The 19,781-nt window shown below is 38.7% G+C and overlaps 1 protein-coding gene across 2 annotated transcripts in view; it reads right to left on the minus strand.

Annotated features, from left to right (window-relative positions):
- Window positions 1–19,781, minus strand: part of Edem3 (ER degradation enhancing alpha-mannosidase like protein 3) — a 61,947-nt gene that overhangs the window by 14,341 nt on the left and 27,825 nt on the right. Inside the window, exons 8-18 of one of the 2 annotated variants that reach the window (XM_048431061.3) lie at window positions 19,214–19,319; window positions 14,973–15,070; window positions 12,565–12,690; window positions 12,305–12,388; window positions 9,507–9,590; window positions 8,679–8,803; window positions 4,513–4,678; window positions 4,073–4,227; window positions 3,009–3,105; window positions 988–1,179; window positions 12–177 (exon numbers count right to left, since the gene is read on the minus strand). In XM_048431061.3, coding sequence (XP_048287018.2) covers window positions 12–177; window positions 988–1,179; window positions 3,009–3,105; window positions 4,073–4,227; window positions 4,513–4,678; window positions 8,679–8,803; window positions 9,507–9,590; window positions 12,305–12,388; window positions 12,565–12,690; window positions 14,973–15,070; window positions 19,214–19,319 — 1,399 coding nt within the window. Of the gene's footprint in view, window positions 1–11; window positions 178–987; window positions 1,180–2,951; window positions 3,106–4,072; window positions 4,228–4,512; window positions 4,679–8,678; window positions 8,804–9,506; window positions 9,591–12,304; window positions 12,389–12,564; window positions 12,691–14,972; window positions 15,071–19,213; window positions 19,320–19,781 lie in introns of both variants that reach the window. The other variant, XM_048431060.3, reaches the window with a different exon arrangement.

Consider the following 19,781-nt stretch of genomic DNA (forward strand, 5'->3'; position numbering starts at 1 on the left):
GGTGTACTCACCAATAACGATACCACCAATGGCTCCAGCATTCTGGATGTTGCGGGCCTTTTCTGCAAACATGCACTGTCCTCTTTGTATCAAGGCAATTTTCCCCATCACTGCCTCAGGGTTAGTGAGCTCTGAACAACCGTTATATGGTTTACTGCTTGCAACAAATCCTCTTGTCTGTTGGGAAAAAAAGTAACCTAAATCTTTTATCTTCTTCAATTACAATCTACTCATTAAGTTCAGTATCGTGAGTTTTAAGGGAACTGAAATTCTCTCTCTCTCTCTCTCTCTCTCTGTGTGTGTGTGTGTGTGTACACGTAGAAACTACAGATCAATCAACAATCTCATCTATTATTCATCAAAAGCCATTTACCTCACTTTTTGAGACTGGGTCTCTCATTAGAATTTGGGGATCACAGATTAGCCTCAGCTGGCAGGCTGGGGAGACTGGGGATCTTCCTGTCTCTACCCCCTCCTTGATGGGATTAAGAGGGCATTAACATGCTTGTGGAGCAGTTGTGAAACAGGCCTTTAGTCCCAGCACTCGGGGAGACAGAGGCAGACAGATCTCAGTGAGTTCTAGGACAGCCTGATCTACATAGTGAGTTCCAGGACAGCCAGGACAGTTAAGAAAAAAACGCTGTCTCGTAAACAAAACAGTAAGAGGGCACATTAACATGCCTAGCTTTTATGTGGGTGCTGGGGCTGAACTCAGGTCCTCATGTGTGCCCAGCAAGCATTAATAACTGAGAGATCTCCCCAGTAGCTGTATACCAATGTAAGACTGCTTTAATTTAAATGCAGGAGGCTGAATGCTACAGTAATGTTTTGTTTTGTTGTGGGGACTACAACCAGGATCTGAGCTGAGTGTGTGTTTCTGCCACTGAAATGTGAACTCAGACCCCAACTTCTAAACAAGAAGCTACTAAACAAAGAAATTAAATACTTACGATTTTAATTTCAGTATGCGTACTGGAGTGCACATACCTCTTTATGTTTAGACAGATCCAGCCCAAACTGAGCTGGTCCAGCAGTTAAGACTACCCTGCCAAAAAATGGGTGGGAAATAATTTGTACAGCTCGTGGAGGTAGCTGCTGCTCTTTCTGTTGCTGACTTGACAGTTCAATCATCTCCTGCATGAACCGCAGCCCATCTTCAGCGTCAATTGAACTGGCAGCCTATGAAAGAAACAGACTCAGTTCAGCTCAGCTTTCCTTCCTGAAAACTTCCCCATCTATTTGACTTCTGAAATTATAGACTTATGCATGGAATTTTCCCTTTTAGCTTAGGTCCCCACTAAATAGTTTTGATCTACCTTGCCCTCAATACACTACTTTTAGGAATTAAATTTTCTCAACAGCATCATGTGTCGCTTTGATCAGTGTCTCTTCCCCACCACGGAAACTCTTTGATGGAGATTTGAAACTGTGCTTCTATCAAAGCTCAAGCACCCTTTTGCTATTTATCTCTATTGGTTTCCCCTTTAAGGGAAAAAGTTTTTTGCCTGACCCCCATCTTTCCTCTTCGAAACTCCAAATTAGCAAGCAGATTCCATAAGGCTCCAGACATGTGGTAAGCACCTATTCTGTCCCCACGGTAAGACCAGGGAGGCAGTCTGTAAGTTTGTGTCTAGTGGACAAAGACATGCAAAAGTTAACTATGTTAAGAAAGTCTAAAGTGAAAAGGCCCAAGGGAGTAATTGGTTCTGCTTGTGTATAACTGAGAACTAAGTCTCAACCACAGAGAAGTTGAAGATGTCCATCACAGGAAAAAGTTGCAAGGGAAAAAAATAGGCTTTGATGTAGAGAGTCGGAGGGCAGAGAGACACTGAGCATGCAAGCGCACTCTGAAATGTCTAGCTCTGGGAAGAGCTCAGAGAACGATGAGCGTTTACTGAACGGAAAACAGAGGAGGAGCTGAGGTAGGGACAGGAGAGTGACAGAGAAAGAAAACACGACTCAAATTACAGCAGATGAAGGCTGAGATGTACAAACACACAGCAGATGTACGAAATCTGCGTTCAGGATTGAAGTTCAGGATGACTGCTATATGCATATGTCCAAGAGTCATCTGTTCAAAGCTAGTGGCAGAAACAGAAGACTGCTGAAGAAAAAAAAAGAGAGAAAAAAATATCGTCTAAAGTCGTAGACCACCCTACACTGGAAGTCGAGCTACCGCCGATTCTATAAGGCGCACAGTGAGAACTGAACAGGAATTGTGTTGCTACCCTGGGAACCAAAAAGAAGGGAAAGTTTTAAGAGGGGGAAAAAATCAAGAGTTAAGAGAAAAGTTAAACTGATTAAAGATTAAGAGGCCATGAGGTGGCCACTACTTCACTGGTAGCCTAAATGAAAGCCCTGGCCCCACGCTCACAGTCTGGGACATAAGGACACAGGGTACTTTTAAAGGGAAGATGGAGAGAGCAAGAAAATGGATAAAATTTGAGGGACAAGTGAGGTTGTGGGAAAGTTGAGTGAAGGTTGTCTGAGTGTGCTTGCAGCTTGTAATTATTCGGGGTATCACGCTCTTCAAAATCAATGTGCTAATAAGATAAATAAATTAAAGGTCTTATATTATAAAAACTTTAAAGTAAAAAAGTATGTTATCTTTTACAGGTACAAATATATTCAAAGCTTGATTTCTATGATGAACGAAATACCTAGGTTCACTACTTTTTGGAAACTAGTGTGGGATACTATTATGTAAATATTAAAATTAATCAGTGACTCGAAATAAAATAGTGAAAAGACAATAAACTGAGATTAAAAATTTAAGTTTAAATCCTATTTTTGACTGTATTAAACAAATTACCCAAATGGCTATGCAGAATTAGGAATGTTCCCAGAGAGCTTCGTGTATGTCAACTCTAAAGTTTACAAGAGCCAAATGCCATCACCCTATTGAAGCTAAAGAGCAAAGACAGCACCTAGCCCATACAGCAATGTCTTACTTGGATTGCATGTTGGACCAGCTGGACTCGCCCATCTTTGAGGTGAATCAAACTCACCCCCATCTTCTTCAGGATTTCTAAATGCTCAGGGTTAGTGGCCATAAAATCTCTGGCTCTCAGAGGAGGTTTAGCTCCACTTCTGAAACTCTCCTCTCTGCAAAAAGGAATCAGAAGCAAGGTTTATAACTGTGCATTACAAGCAGTGAAATATAAAAAACAAATAAGAATAATCTTAGTCGGCATTCGCAGAATTGTTAATTTCAGAACTGGTGAAGCTGGGGTAATTTATTTTCCTATGCGTAATCTGATTACTAATAAACTGTCACTTTTGTGTGTGTGCATGTATTTCAATAAAATAGATCATTATGCTCTCTTTCTCTAAAAGCATATTTTTCTCACATTTTTTTCAGTTTTAATTTTTTAAAATTGTATGTCTATTGTTTTGTATGCTTCTATGTCTGTTCACCATGTGCATGCAGTACCCTTGGAAGCCAGAAGAGGGCATCCGATCCCCTGGGACTGGAGTTACAAATAGTTATGAACTGCCCTTTGGGTACAGGTCTTCTAGAAGGGCAATCAATGCTATTAACCGCTGAACTACCTCTCCAGCCCTCACAATATTTAAAAGCAAAACAATATTTTCATCAGTGGATAAAAATGCCCACTTCATTTTTTTTAGCCCCCTTGTTGTCAATGGCCTTTCTAATAACTATCTATATAGAAGAAAATAAGCTCATTTATGTGCCTCCCAAAAGTTTGGTTAACAATCAAGAAGTAAGTCTAAAAACAATAAAGACAAACAAAAGCAAACAAAAGCTGTCTTTGTACTACGCAGAAACTATAGACATACGGAGGAAAGCATTTTCTTGTACAAGACATAATGAAATAGTTGATGAATCTTTTGTGTCTAAAAATGTGCTAGAGAAATTTAAAAATGTTACATACTGTTTGTTATTAAACAAAAATAGATAAAAGTTCACATAATTTCTATTCAATAAAACTACATACCTCAGTATCTGATCTACGTGAAGTCTTTTTGACTACTCTTACAGCTCCTTAAGCACTCTGTTATTTACTGTGAATTAACTTAGTATTAGCAAATATAAAATAATACATCTTACACTCTGATGATGCCTCTTGGACAGCTCTTATCCACCACATTTTTCAAGGGTTCACGGATGCTCTGAGCATACAATGGATCATTAGGAAAAAGAATCTGAGTGTTTGGACAAGTCCAGTCAAAATTACTATCATCCAGTTCTGTGTATTCTGAGGTCTGAAACATAAAAAAAGTATGTAACTAATAATAACAGTGCTATTTAATATTATGAGTATTATGCATACATAATAAATTATAATATATTTAATAATATGAGTAAAAAGGAACTATTTTTTATTAAACAAGAGTGATACCCTAAAAGAAAACGAGACACTCTTACAAGGACTTGCCTCCTACCGTGCATATATTAACTGAACTAATTATGGGCTGCTTCTTACTTAGAAAAATAAAGTGAATATACAGAAGTGAAAGGATGAGTAAGGCATTTAATTTAAAACTCACTGTGTTCTTCTTAGAGATGTTGCGATTTGTGGTTGAGAGCCAAAGGGGTAACAGATGAGCTTCTGTTGTGAAGATGTAATCTTCTATGTCAAAAATAATATCTTCCTTATCAGCAAATAACAGATAGAGATATTTAAACATCTCGGCCAAGAAAAACGAATCCATTCTAAATTGAAAAGTCACAAATAAGTATTTTAAAATCCACATATCAATCATAGAATCAATACAATTCAAAAGGTCAAAGAATCACAGCACCTCGATCCTCAATTCTCAGAATAACTTGGACTCAGGTATATTGCAGTGGCATAAAATATCAGAGGAGCTGCCCACGTCACAGGTACATTTATCTCATCAAAACTTCACACCAGGCTTTTAACAGGCTTTCTACTATGGAGAACCAACAGCTCAGAGGCAATTCAGATTAAGTTTATTAATGAGTCCCATCTAAGAGTCTTTCAAGTCATGTTAACACATGGATAAGGCATGTTACTTTAATGACATTTGCTATGTGGGTATTTAAGTGATATAGAAGGCTTTAAAAACAAAAGAAATCATTTATAAAAGTTCCATGAAAATGAACCCACAGCCTCGAGATTATAAGCACATCTTTGTAAATATCATCTCCCAGACTGTTCACATGGTTGAGGAGAGAAATAAAAAGGGAAGCATGCACATGCCTTTACATATAGTTCAATGTTATATTTTAAAGAGAAATTTAAATAAAATTACATGTCAGTATCGGAAGCAGATGGAATTGTAACATCGGATTTAAGTAAATTTCCTGCCTTCCACAACACAGTGCCCAAGGTTTTGATGGGAACAAATGATTGCAGCTTACTTCACAGGTTGTACAGTACCATGCTTCTAGCCTAGCTCAGCTCCTGACACATCACAGGTCCTCAAGACATGTTTACTAAATTGAATGCAAGTTCAAAGAGCATTACTAAAAACTGATGGGAGCCGTAAGGTCTGGGCTTTGAAGCTGAGGCTCCTCTGCTATAGAGGTCTCTGGCCTTTGGGACATTTCCTAAAGACTGTGGCTTCTGTTTCCTGTTCTGCAGGAGGAACAAAATGGCACACTTACGTATAAGATTAAGACCACAGCTCTACTTTCCCCTATATCTAAACGGCTGTGGTGGGTGTACATGGGCTACGCAGATGTGTGCTGTATGTGCACATGGAGCTGATGCTGACCTCGGCTGCCTCCATCGAATTTTTTGAGACAGTCTTTCACCGCACCTGGAACTAATCAGTTGGTTGCACCAGGTGGCCAATGAGCTCTGGACATCTTGCTTCTGCCCCTGCAACTCTGGGGTTACAGCTATCTGTGAACATGCCTGGTTTTTACGTGGGTCCTAGAAATCATACTCAGGTCCTCATGCTGTGCAGAAAGCACTTGACCTACTGAGCCATCTCCTGCTGTAACATTTGAAAACTTTGTGTTCCATTTTGGAAATCTTGTCAGAAAAAAACCTGTCCTGTTAGTCTACAATACACTTATCATAATTCAACCTTTTCTGAATGCCACATTGAGGACTGCAGATTGGTGGGCAGATTAATGATACTGAGAAAATGTGTTTTGTAAACATTTAAAAAAGAGTAAGACACAATTGGATCACTCATCTGTAGGTATGATCTAGCTGTATGTAAAGCCATAAGCATATACACAAATCCGAATGCATAGGCATTACCCATGTCTGTCATGACCTCCAAATTGTGCAGCATTATCTTAAGCATATTAGAGCAGGGTCTTAAAGATTTTCAGTTTTTGTCATTTTAATTATTTTTAGTAATCACATAATATTAGGAAAATAAAAACATCTTCCTCTTGAAAAAATATGTAGCATGTAGATGCTTGTGACCTACAGGATGATGTCAGTACATCAGAATATGCACCCTAGAACAGCCTCTCACTAAAAGCTCTCATGTGGAGAGCACTGGTCACAATCCCAACCCCAAATTCCTCCTCATAATTTGAATGGAAAGAAATTATATTTTTATATTATATTATATTATATTATATTATATTATATTATATATAAGCTGCAGGATACTAAAAATTGGCAGTTCAGCCAAAAGACTCCTGAGATGATATTTAACCCTATAATTTTGTACAAGAACAGAAATGAAAATTCCTTAGCATAAATATAAAGTTCTAAATTTATGCTTTAAAAATTAGTTTCTCAAGGTGAAGGCAGAGAATATTTTTTATTAGCAGCCTAGAGTTAAGTATCTGAGACTAATGGAATCAGTAAGAAATTCAGTGTGAGTTGAACAAAAGATAGCTAAAAACAAACAGAAAAATCTTTAAGGGCAGTTAATAACATAGTACAGTGAAGACTGCAGTTTGAGGGGTAAAATGCTCCCCTGTGAAACAATGAAACCACGGTCTTCAGTAGGATACAAAGTATACACATATCAGCAACACCCAGCCTGACTCCAGATGCTATTGTGCTGGGTGCATCCTGAGTATAATTAGTGCTGTGTGTGTGTGTGTGTGTGTGACAGAGAGAGAGAGAGAGAGAGAGAGAGAGAGAGAGAGAGAGAGAGAGAGAGGAGAGAGATTCTGTTTGAAGCTAAGGAAGAAATTCAGTATTTAACACACCCACCAAGCTACACCCCAACCAACAGAATTCAAGAGGTAGTCTACCCACTGGAGTACAACCAGAATGGAGCAAAGGCAGTGGTGAGAAGCCCAGCAACAATGCCATGATAACCCGGGTAGCGAGGGAGAAGGCTCGAGGGAGGGCTGATAAATTCTGAAAGGTGAAAGTGTCACAGAACGGATCACCTGGGCCTCTACTCCGCAGCGCGTCCTCATCGCACCACAGCACCTATCAAGCCATTTCTTCACACCGCCGCCCTCTCACTGCCTGCAAAGCCTCGGAGGACCAGAAGTGGGTCTTGTCTATCAACCCTGACACTTAACAGAGTGGGCACATTAACTATGGTTTACGCCTCTGTAACATGGTACTAGCCTCGTAAGAGGCCTTCGCCTCTCTAAGTTCTTTCCCTTGGGTTCTTCATCTTTAAAATGAGGATTGTAGTGGAATTCTACTCCCAAGAGTTAAGCATAAAAAGGGCTCAGAAGAGCACCTGGAGAGCAGGGAAGTGCTGGTCCGTCTTTGCTTTCCTTTTCTGCCATCTGTATGTCCACTTCCCCAACCTAGCCATTCCTCATCCGCTATAGTCAGGGAAGGGGGTCCCGAGCCTAAGAACTATTTCTGAAACACCCCGAGAAAAGGACTAAGGGCCAGCCTTGTGACGTTATGAGTACTGTGTCCCTCATGTCTACGGTGCCTTTGCCTAAATCCATTTTTCCCTTCTAACTCCTGCTCAGGACCCAGGATTCTCCAGAAACATTTCAGAGAAGACCACACAGCAGCTTGCACTGTCTGCAGCACATCTGAAAGTCTGTTTATACATGCTTGTCTTCATTAATGCAGTAGCTCAAAGGGCATGAGTTTCTCTAATCTTTAAAACTAGTATAATGACAGCTCCTAACAGGCCTTACGAATAGTTACAAAATAGATGTTTGCCAGCCAAGTGCAAAATCAAGCTTTTGGTTATTCAGAGATATGAAGTCTAATTAAATAGCAGGAATGTGACAACTACATTGGTCAATATGTGTGCCCTTTATCACGTGAGTACTTCATGACACCCACATCTACCTAGTATCCAGTGCAGTATTCTAGTATTCAGAAGCCACCACTGGTCTCCCCACTAGGGAAAGAATCAGAATGCACACTGACCATGACTATGCTGTTAAAGAATTCTTAACTGAATACAAACCATAATCCAGCTCTTTTATTATTTTGGTAAGTTCTTTTACATACTATTTTAAAAAACATTACAGCACAGGAGACAATGTTTCTATGTCCCTAATAACAGGTTCTGATAAATAATCTTCATGTATCTACTTAATAACATCAGAGTTCCTACTCACCCCAAGCACTGTGACAAATAAATACACACACACACACACACACACACACACACACACACCACTTCAATTTAAAATGAGTGGATCCAAGAGTTTTTGAAAACGAGCACAATGAACTAAGGTTCGCATCCTCAAGGACTCTACACTGTTTCTCTGAGCCCCAACAAGCAGCTCTATTTTGTGCCGTATCCGTCGTTGAGGAAAGGGAATAAGTGCTTGTTACCTGTCTTCATGACTCCCAGTGCGAACATCCTTCATGGCAGCAAATCCACAAGGCACTCGAGCATATTTATTCAAATTTTCAATAAGTGTTTTTCCTACTTCAAGGTAGTAAGGGTCTCCTGTAGCCTATGAAAAGGAGAACACAGACACAGCATATACGCTGCCATATACCCATACTCGTCCAGTAACTACCGAGAGCTACTACATGCCAGGCCTCGTGTCAGTCACTAGAATACATGTTACACAGGACACAGATTTGAAAATATACGATGGATTTGGTTTACAGAATTCCTTAAACAATTGAAGCCATAAGCTTCAGCCTTTAAGTTACTTTCTAAATGCTCAAAAGAGCTCCCCAACTGAAGTGGGGAGGTTGCCTTAGGACCCAGAAATTTTATTTTATTTATTTTATCCAAATATATATTTTATAAAATAAAATATATTTATTTTATCCAAAAATAAAATTTCCCTTTGAAAGAAATCTTTGCAAGTGATTTTTTATTTTCATTTTTTTCAGTTTTCATTTTGTTCATCACCCTCTTCTTTACAGCAGAGATGTTCACAGTCTTCAGGAAGGATTTACTTATAACCAAGTTGGGATATTAATTCCCCGAGTCTGGGGTTTGGACCTGTAGCCTCTATCCTGGTCTTCACAAGGATTCTTGAAAAGGCATCACATTTACAAGATATTTTACATCTTTCTACAATTTGATAGCTAAATGAATGCAAATAATGATAAATCCAACCATTATAACACTAAATACTAACTAACTGTTATTATAAAAGAACAAGAAAGTAGGGGGAAGCCAAGAATAATAAGTTTTCTTACTTTATATAAGAAGTAGGTACTTTCTGCAAACTCTGGTCTTAAAGGATGCTGAGCCCAATGGACCCTGAAATCTGTAGTAAATGCCTGTACAGAATAACATATAAGCATAAAAATGTGACTGAAAATTAAACAAGCAGTTCTAGAATACAAAGCAATATGTATAAGAGGTAAAAATAATAAATATACAAGTCACCGTAAACTTTCATCCATAACATACTATTGTTGTTAAAATACATTTTAGAACCAAGCCTTTAAGTTATTTTTATTGTGTGATCATGTTCATGTATGTGTGTTCATATATGTAAGTATGGAGGTCAACCATGTGTGTTGCCTCTTGAGACAGAGGCTCTGGTTGGCCAGTGTGTCCCAGAAATTCATTCACCTGTCTGGAATCACAAGTGTGCACTGCATGGGTTCTAGGGATTGAACTCAGGTCTCCATCTCTGTACTGCAAGCACTTTTCCAACTCAAGCAGCGTGCCAACCCTACCTGACCTTTAAATAGCCAACTGGACCAACAAGGAACTCAGAAAAAAACAAGAATGGCACTTAGAAATGCCAATAAATACGACCTACATTGTCTAATAACTGAGTTTTCCATTTGTTTCTTTCCTTTTCTCTTGAATTAGTACTTTTCTGGTGTTCTAATTTCCTTTTCTTTAATTGACAAAGTTGTGTTTATGATGTACAGCATACTGTTTTCATATACCTACACAGAGTGGAATGTTAAATCAAGTAATTATGTCTTATCTAACACACCGTTTTTGAGAAACACTTGACACTCTGTGTATTTCCTATTGTATTTTCATCTATGTATTTTCTACTCTAGGCAGTTTCAAGTATGTATATTTTATTGTAGCCTGTTTCATTTTATAATAATGTCAAATCCTCAGTAAAATAAATCAAGAAATTACTTGAAATTAAAATTAGTCTATATGAAAGTTAATCTATAACCGTCAACAGTGTTTGCTGTGGGACAATGGTCTTGTACCTGTAAAGTTTTGTCAGTTGTACTGGTTTAATAAAATGCTGACTGGCTAGTAGCCAGGCAGGAAGTATAGGCGGGGCAACCAGAACAGAATTCTGGGAAAAGGAAAGGCTCAGTCTTCAGTTGTCACCCAGACACAGAGGAAGTAAGATGAGAATGCCTCACCAATAAAAGGTACCAAGCCATGTGGCTAACACAGAAAAATATTATGGGCTAATTTAAAATGTAAGAGTTAATAAGAAGCCTGAGCTAACAGTTCAAACAGTTTATAATTAATGTGGACGTCTGTGTGTTTCTTTGGGACTGAATGGCTGCGGGACCAGGTGGGACAGAAACCTCTGTCAACAGGTGTTCTTAAGCTTTTTATTTTCTGTGTATGGGTGTTTTGCCTGTGTGTATGTCTGTGCTGATTCTCTGGCACTGGAGTTAAAGATGGTTATGAATGGCCATATGGTGGTGAGAAGGAAACCTGTGTCCTCTGGAAAAGCAGCCAGTGCCTTAAGCATATCTTCAGTCCCAACAGTGTTTTTTTCTTTTTAAGTAACAAGAATGTAAGTGATCAGTGTATTTAGTTGAAACCTCATGTGATTCATCAAAAATATGAGCTTTTTGTAATACAAAGCCTTGCACTTGAGGGTTAATAAAACTATACCTTCCAGAGCTAATGCCTTAGGAAACACCTATGTTAATGGAAAGTTTATATATTTCACAGAGAACAGAAAGAACAAGGCAACACGTCACAAAATGTGTAAAGGTGCATTTCTGGAAAGCCAAAAAACATGTTTTCAGTAAGTATCTCTTTACATCAGTATAGCAAAGACAACTATCATGGATGCAAGGTTGTTTAGAAAAAGAGCGATTTCCAGTCAGCATGAAGACATTCTCAATATCTTTTTTCCTTTGGGTTTTTCAAGACAGGATTTCTCTGTGTCTTTGGAGCCTGTCCTGGAACTAGCTCTTATAGACCAGGCTGGCCTCAAACTCACAGAGATCCACCTGCCTCTGCCTCCTGAGTGCTGGGATTAAAGGTGTGTACCATCACTGCCCAGCTTATTCTCAACATTTTTAGGATGAGTTATGATAACCAAAATTATACCTAATAGACATAACTTTCATCAAACAAGCTTCAGAATATAAACAGTAGTAAGATCCACCAGATAGTATGCACCATAAGCTAGAATGGGGCCAGCAAGATAGCTCAGCGTGTCAGGAGGCTTGCTGTGCAAGCTTGACATGAGTTCAATCCCTGGAAACACATAAAAGTAGAAGGAGAAAAGTGACTACACAACTCAGTCCTCTGATGGCCACATAGGCACTGTGGTATACACACACTGTCCCACAGTCACCGGCTGTGCACACGCACATTGGCACATGATAACAATAAAGTTAAAACTTTTTTTTCAAAGTAAGAATGAGACAGTATTAGGGCTGGGAATACATGTCAGTGGTAGAGCACTTTCCTAGTGTGCACAAGGGCCTAGGTTTGTTCCCCATCAATCCACAAATGTTTAAAAGAAACCAAACAACAAGAGGTGGTGGTTAATAGTACATAGGAATGAGTTAAAACAGGTTGAGAAACAGTAAGCTTAGACTTTTATAGCAGTATCATCATTATCCTAAATTAGACCTTGCAACACACAGAAAAAAGCAAAAAGATTATATAATATAAATTTAAAGGAGTAACCACACTTTAAAGATATTTTCTATCTTTAAATTTAGAAAGTATATATAGATATAGACACATAGATATATGTAGATATAGGTGTGGTGTGTGTGTGTGTGAAGGAGAATATCAAATATTATTTGCTTACCTCTGGTAAAAAATTGTGCTTTTTAATCACCTGGTATAACATTTCATGAGTTTCAATAGCAGGTCTAATATCACCCTTTAAAACCTAGAAGTCAACAACAAAATCACTTAGTATAAAGCATGAGCTAATTTTATCTATAACCATCATATTACAAGATTAGTACAATTTTGAAATAATAACTTTATCATTCGATTTTAGAGATCATAAATATATTTAACTAAAATAATTTCATCCTAATATTAAGAAAATAGATCCTTTACCTGCAAACCTGGAAAAAAGGCAAGCAAAGAATCCATCCAGGTCCGAGCATTCAGCATTGGTTTATGAATGTGCACATCAAGAAGGAGAGGTGGCTGGCTAATATACCTCATTATGGCATCATAGTGCTGAAAGATCACAACAAAACGCTCAGGAAAGTAGATGTAAAAAATACTACACAGCACAGTAAAGGAATTAATCCTGAATAGATATATAGATAAATTCCCTATATGTCAATCGATTATGTAAATATTTAGAGGGAAAAAAATGATGTACTTTGCTATAGATTTTCTCAGTCTGATGCAGAAGTATGAGTATAATTCAGTGGAAGAATGTTTGTCTAACACACCCAAGGTTTCAAACCTAGGACAGGTATACATGCCCTACATGGGCAGGTGCACACACGCACACACACACAGAGATCACAATTTATACAAATATCTACTAAGATGCTGAAATGATTTAAAACAAAACAAGGCTAAAAACACTGGTTTGTGCCCACAATACTAGAACTGGGAGGCTGAGGTAGGAGGAAGGAGTTCAAAGGTATCCTAGGCTTATACAAGATCCTTTATCTTTAGAAGACAGAATATTAAAGACAACAATTAATAAGAGGCTTTCCGGGGCTGGGAGGATCCATCACTCACTACAGTGCTCACTGCAGAGTATAAGGAACGTGAGTTCAGATACCCAGGATCCACAGGAAAAAGCCAGGGACAGCATCATCCTCCAATCCCAGTGTTCAGGAGGTAAAAACAGAAGATCCCTAAGGCTGGCTGGCCCGGCCAGTCTAGGTAATGGGCAGGTCTGGGTTTGGTGAAGAGCTTCTGCGTCAATAAAGTAAGGCACACAGCATCTGAAGACAGCACTCAAGCACACACACTTGTGCATATATGAACACATATACACAGCAAAGTGGGGGTAGAGTCTTCTGAGAGAAACCAATTTGAACATCTCTATCTAATATGTGATCAGCTCATGGTTATGATGCCTGTAATATCCTCTGGTCCCATTGGAACAAAAACATCTTACAGAGTTTAGATTTTTTTTCCCTCCTTTATCTAGGAAATGTGGTCCCTTCTCTGCTAACATAATATTCTGGTACTCGCTACTACCAAAACAAATGTACACAATCACTATTACCACTCTCATGGTCAGCTAGCTCTGTTTTTTCTGTTCTTAGAATCTCCTTTCCTCTTCTTCTGTTTATCTTATATATGTCTCAGCTTTGAAAATATGACAAGAAATACTAATGAGCCAACAAAAATTTACTTGTCCTTACTCATCTCTAAAAAGAAAAAGAAAAAAAATCTCACTATCAGCAAATAACATATGTAGAGGTTTTTTTTTTTAGTATTCAGAAATTTACTAGGACTTAAAATTTATCTATTTTTATTTTATGTATATGTGTGAGTACCTGCATGAGTATTTGTGTACCACAGGCATGACCAATGCCTGGAAAGGCCAGATGACATTGGCCCACCTGGAACTGAAGCTTAAGGGGGCTGTGAGCTGCTATGTGGGTGCTGGAAACTGAATCCAGATCCTCTGCAAAAGCAGCAAGTGCTGTTAGCCACTAAGACATCTCTCTAATTCCAATTTAATAGGACGTTAAGGAAGCTGTTTTGCTAGCTCAATTACTATTATTGACAATTTGGCATATGTTTAGTTACTCTGTCCATAAAAACTCTGTAGTCTCCCCAAACACCTGGTGGAAAAGCTCCAGTATTCCAATTTTGTAGATGAGCAATAAAGGCAACCAGAGATGCTCACCCACCCCAAAACACACGGCCAGTATGCTGCCCAAACAGGATGTAAGCTAAGATCTCTCTCCTATTTTGAACTACAATGTCAAAACATATCACATATGTGATGCAGGTGAACTGATGGGTGAGCAAAAACAGAAAGGAAATCCTGTTGAAATGAACACAGTGACAGCTGACGGGTTTGCTATGTTAGCCTCAGCTGCTTCAGGTACAAAGCAGCCAGGGTGAGGTCAACCCTCTCCTTTCCCAAAGCTTCTCTCTGTGGTTCTTGTGGTTCTTGTCTGGAGTGATCAAGACTGAGCCAAACTTCCAACATTTCAAACAGAACTGGAACCCAGAAGTGAGAGTTAGCTATACCTCATTCCAGTAACTGTCGGCTATGTTCAGAATACGATAGGTCAAACCCAAACGTAGCGGAATCACACACTGCCAGAGCTACACACTCCCTGACAGAAGATGAAAAGGGAACTTTCGCGGAGTGCATCGCTCACACATCGCCCTGTCCAACACCAGAGAGGGCTAAGAAGCTCAACAACACATTAAAGACAAACTTTTAAGAAGGTCATTGAGGTTGTTAAGTTTTCATCAATCTTGGAATCAAACGGAATTAGCTACAAAATTAATAGAGAAATAAATCAACTTACTGTATTAAATCTTTCCAGAAAACTGTCATCTCCAAGCAAGACATAGGCTTTCAACAGATACTCATAATATGAATCAATCCCTGCTCCAACTCCACTGTCTACAAGAAATACATATAAATGTAGTCCTTTATTAAATATGTCTGAAAATGCATAGGGTATACAAATGAGGACACTAGTAGAGCAGAGTAAAAACAATGTGCCACCATGAAGAGTTAACATAAAACTGTACACCCGCAGAACTCTAACCCAGCCTGCTATACGAATAACAGCTCCCTTGTTGCAAATAGCTTGTGTTTCAAAGTTGCTATATAAAATTGATTACAATTTTCTCTTATTTAGAAAATTTATTTCAGCATGTCTAAGCTATATGGAGGACAAGTTAACAGTGATTTAACCAACACAAATCGAAAAATTAAAGTCTCTATAAAAAAATAGAAATCAAGTTTTAGCAATTAAAAGCAAACATTTTTAATTTAAAGGCCCAAAAACTGCTGAAAGAAAAAAAGAAACTTATACCTAAAATTGTAACAACATTTTTGTAAGTTTTTCTTTGTCTTTGATATTTATAGTTCTCCAGAAAGAAAGAACAGATCACATATTAGGACACAGAAATAAAAACAATATCACATTTTTTATTTTTCAAGATAGGGTTTCTCTCTAGCTTTGGAGCCTGTCCTGGAACAAGCTCTTGTAGACCAGGCTGGCCTCAAACTCACAGAGATCCACCTGCCTCTGCCTTCCAAGTACTGGGATTAAAGGCATGCACCACTACTGCCTGACTCAATCTATATATTTTAAGTTATATGCAAAGTACACATAACTAAAATAATGCTGTGGGATGTATCTCTATATGCTGTGAATATGTGTTGCTCTCGTTGACTGATAAATAAAGTTGCTTTGGCCTGGCAAGACAAGATGGATCCAGGTGGGAAATCCAAGCAGAGATACAGAAAAAGGATGGAGTCTGAGAGAGGCCAGCAGCAGCCCAAGGAGCAATGTGCCAGAGCATCCCTGGTAACACCACAGCTATGTGAAAATACATAGATTAGTAGAAAAGGGTTAGGTTTATGATGTAAGAGCTAGTTAGTAATAAGCCTGAGGCATCAGCCAAACATTTATAATTAATATAAAGCCTCTGAGTGGTTATTCAGGAACTGGTGAGCAGGAGAGAAACCTTGTTACAAATACCCCAATGAAGTCTGCTATTATTTAAATAGTGAGGGAGGAAAAAAAAAAGAGGGGAGAGGTAGAGAAAGAGAACAATAAGCCTGAAGGAGTCAGTCAGAATGAAATATTGATATAGTATTGATATAGCAGAAAAAGGTTGGGGAGGGGGAAACAAAGGGATAAGAGAACACACTCAGCTTGTATTTAGAGACATATATATCAATCAAAAACAAAAGGATGGAAAAAACAAAAAAGATGCAACATACTGAAATAAATGAGCCTACGTGTATTAAAAAGACCAACAGATTAAAATATGAAAAGCAATACAATCCATGTAGATATGTGCAAATTCTACAAATGACACATTGACAGCACAAAGAACTTGCAAGAAGTGAAAGCAGGAGGATGGGGAAAGGTGAATCTGGCAAACTGCAAGATAAGGCGGACAGAGGACCTGATGGAGAGGATCACCACACACAGTGTTCAGCTAAGAGACAGCAATCTAAAACAAATGCACCCACCATACTGAATGGAATATATATAAAGCAAAAATAGAATGATTTTTTAAAAAAAATCAATGCTAGAAATTATCTACTTTAATTCTTGACAGGTTAAGCAAACAGAAAATCAGTAAGGTCTCTACATTGTTGATAATTGAATGGAAATGTAAATTAGCCCAGCCACTACGAAACTCGGTATGGATTTTAAAATTTTCAATTCCATTCTTCTGACCAGAAAAAAATACCTTTCCCTTAACAGGCCCCCAATACCACTGTAACATTCCCCTCTCTGAGAAGGCAACCCTAAAATCATTCAGTAGACAGCTGAAATTAGAAGACTTAAGCCCACTTTCACCATGAAAACTCAGAGATCTGGTTTCAAAGCTGTTCACAGAGGGATGAGTGTCTGGACTGGAGTTCCACTCCTGCCCTTGTGTATAGTCTACAAGACAGAGCTCCCTTCTGACACTGCCCGGCCAGAAAAACAAGGGTGCATCTGGGAATACTCCTTTTGGGTTTCCTGTCCTGAGCTGCTTGTGCAGTCTCCACCCTTAAGAGTTAATCCAGTTGGTTGATCAATCACCAAGTGAAGGCACCGCCCCTTATGAAGGCTGATTTGCCTTAAACCATGTGAAAGAGATGAGAGGAATAATTACCCCTTTAATGAGATGATGTGCCCTTCCCAGAATTTCTGCCTTCTGTCCACACCACAGCCATGGAGCTGTGTAAGTGTGCCTGCTTTCCTGTGTTCCTTTTGTTCTATCTCTTTTTAAGTATGTTTTCCCTAACACTTAGGGCTTCATTCTTTCTCTAAAGCTCCCTTCCCCACCATGTGGCTGACCTCCATATTGGCCTAACTCAAACAGCACAGCTTTTTCTCTTTCGTTTCAAAAATCTTCCTCCTCCAGGCAGCTGCAAAGATTTACAACTTGTCTTCCCTTGGGCTTTTCTTTTAAACTCTAATTAAATTGTCCTCAAGCAAAGAAGAAGAAGAGGAGGAGGAGAAGGAGGAGGAGGAGGAGAAGGAGGAGGAGGAGGAAGAGGAGGAGAAAGAAGAAGAGGAAGAAGAAGAAGAAGAAGAAGAAGAAGAAGAAGAAGAAGAAGAGAGAGGGAGAGAGAAAGAAAGAAAGAAAGGAAGGAAGGAAGGAAGGAAGGAAGGAAGGAAGGAAGGAAGGAAGGAAGAAAGAAAGAAAGAAAGAAAGAAAGAAAGAAAGAAAAAACTTTAGAAATCAAACTACCACATGATTCTATTATACCTCTCCTGGGTGTATATCTGAAGGAATCAGTTGGCACAGAATAGAGATAGCTACGTATTTACTGCAACACTATAGCCAAGCTATAGTGTCCAAAAATGAACAGCTGAAGAAAATGTGTCTGTGCACATGTATGTACTCATTCACAAAGAATTGAATTATGCTGAGTAGCGGACTGAATAAGAATGACTGGTCCCCAGAGGTTCATATATTTGAATGCTTAATCAGGGTGTGACACTATTGAAGAGAGATTAGGAAGCTGTGGCCTTGTTTGAGTAGGTATGGTCTTCTTGGAGTAAGTGGTCACTGCGGGAGGGCCTTAATGTCTCAAAATTCCTTGCCAGACCCAGGGTCTCTCTCTTCCTGTTGCCTGGGGAATATATTATCAATGAATACATGATGAATATCTTTAGAAACAAATTCTCTGTGGCTTGTACTATTTCCTCAGGCTAGATTCTAGAAGTAAAGTTATTAGTCAGGCGGACTAATACCATATCTGTGACATTCTGGTGTAGGAGGTCCTTCTGTCTATGTGTTGCTTTCATTGGTTAATGAAGGAACTGCTTTGGGCCTATAGCAGAGCTGTAGGGGAACAGAGCTAGGCAGAGAAAACTAAACGGAATGCTGAGAGGAAGAAGGCTGAGTCAGGGAAACGCCAAGGATCCTACAGCCTTGTAGAGGTAGACGTGCTGAAACTTTGTTGGTAGTCCACAACCTCGTGAAGATGCACAGATTAATAGAAATGAGTTAAATATGTAGAAGTTAGCCAATAAGAAGCTAGAGCTCATGGGCTAAGCAATGATTTAAATAATATGATTACTGTGTGATTATTTCGGTTCTGGGTGGCCGGGACAAACAAGCGGCCCTCTTCCCCCAATACCATTTTATAATACATAGCCTTCACATAGCCAGGACTGTCCTCAGGATGCCAAGCTAACTCATGGAACCTTCACAGTAACTCTGAAGTGGTACTAATGCCTCATCTTACAGACACAATACAGAGGCAAACACAAGTGACATAATCTGCCCAAGATCACAGAGCTTAAATTCCAAGAACAGGACTTCGGAGTCTACGTTCCACTCTCCAGAGGCAGAACACATACACACACACAGAGGGAGAGAGGGGGACTGTGACGTGAGACAAAGTCTTCTGATCGCTTAATCCTCGAAGAAACCAATGTCTTGTCTCTCCCTGCACCTGCAAATGCTATACGACTAAAATGTGAAAGAATGCTATCCCGATCATCTTCAAAAAAGAAAATGCTGTATTTACTACCATCCTAAGGATGTGAAGGTCTGATTTTAAAGCCCACTTGCATACCTTTGCGAACCCAGTCTCCAGTGTGAATATTGATAGTCACGCCTACTAAGTTGCTACTTCGTTGCCTTTTTTCCCAGAGAAAATCAAGAGCTTTTCTCGCATATTCCTATAATTAAAAAACAAAAGCATACTTGAAGAACTTTGTCTCTGGCAAAGAAGGGGGAAAATTATAAATCAAAGACCATAGAACCTTTTAATACTAAGCAAAATTCTTAAGATAATCACTTATAAATTTTCTTAAAATTTTGCCTTGACTTCATATTAAGAGATTTTACTTGGTGAATATCCATGGTCATTTACTCTTGCAGCAAGGTTCACATTCAGACAAGGATCATATTAAACTGATATAATTAAATACACTTGTTAAAACAATTATTACCACCTAAGTACAAAGTGGAAATCTCATAAGGTAGTCTTATTTAGCAAATCTGAAGAGAATTCACAGCTAATATGCTATCTTTGAAACTCATTTCAGATATTTTTTTAAGTGAGGCATAATTTTATTAGTGGAAAATTAGCAAATCAACTAGTCTGAGAACTTTTTTATATATTTATGTATATATAAAAT

The sequence above is a fragment of the Myodes glareolus genome, chromosome 5 (genome assembly GCF_982192425.1).
Source record: "Myodes glareolus chromosome 5, mMyoGla1.1, whole genome shotgun sequence".
Lineage (NCBI taxonomy): Eukaryota > Metazoa > Chordata > Mammalia > Rodentia > Cricetidae > Myodes > Myodes glareolus.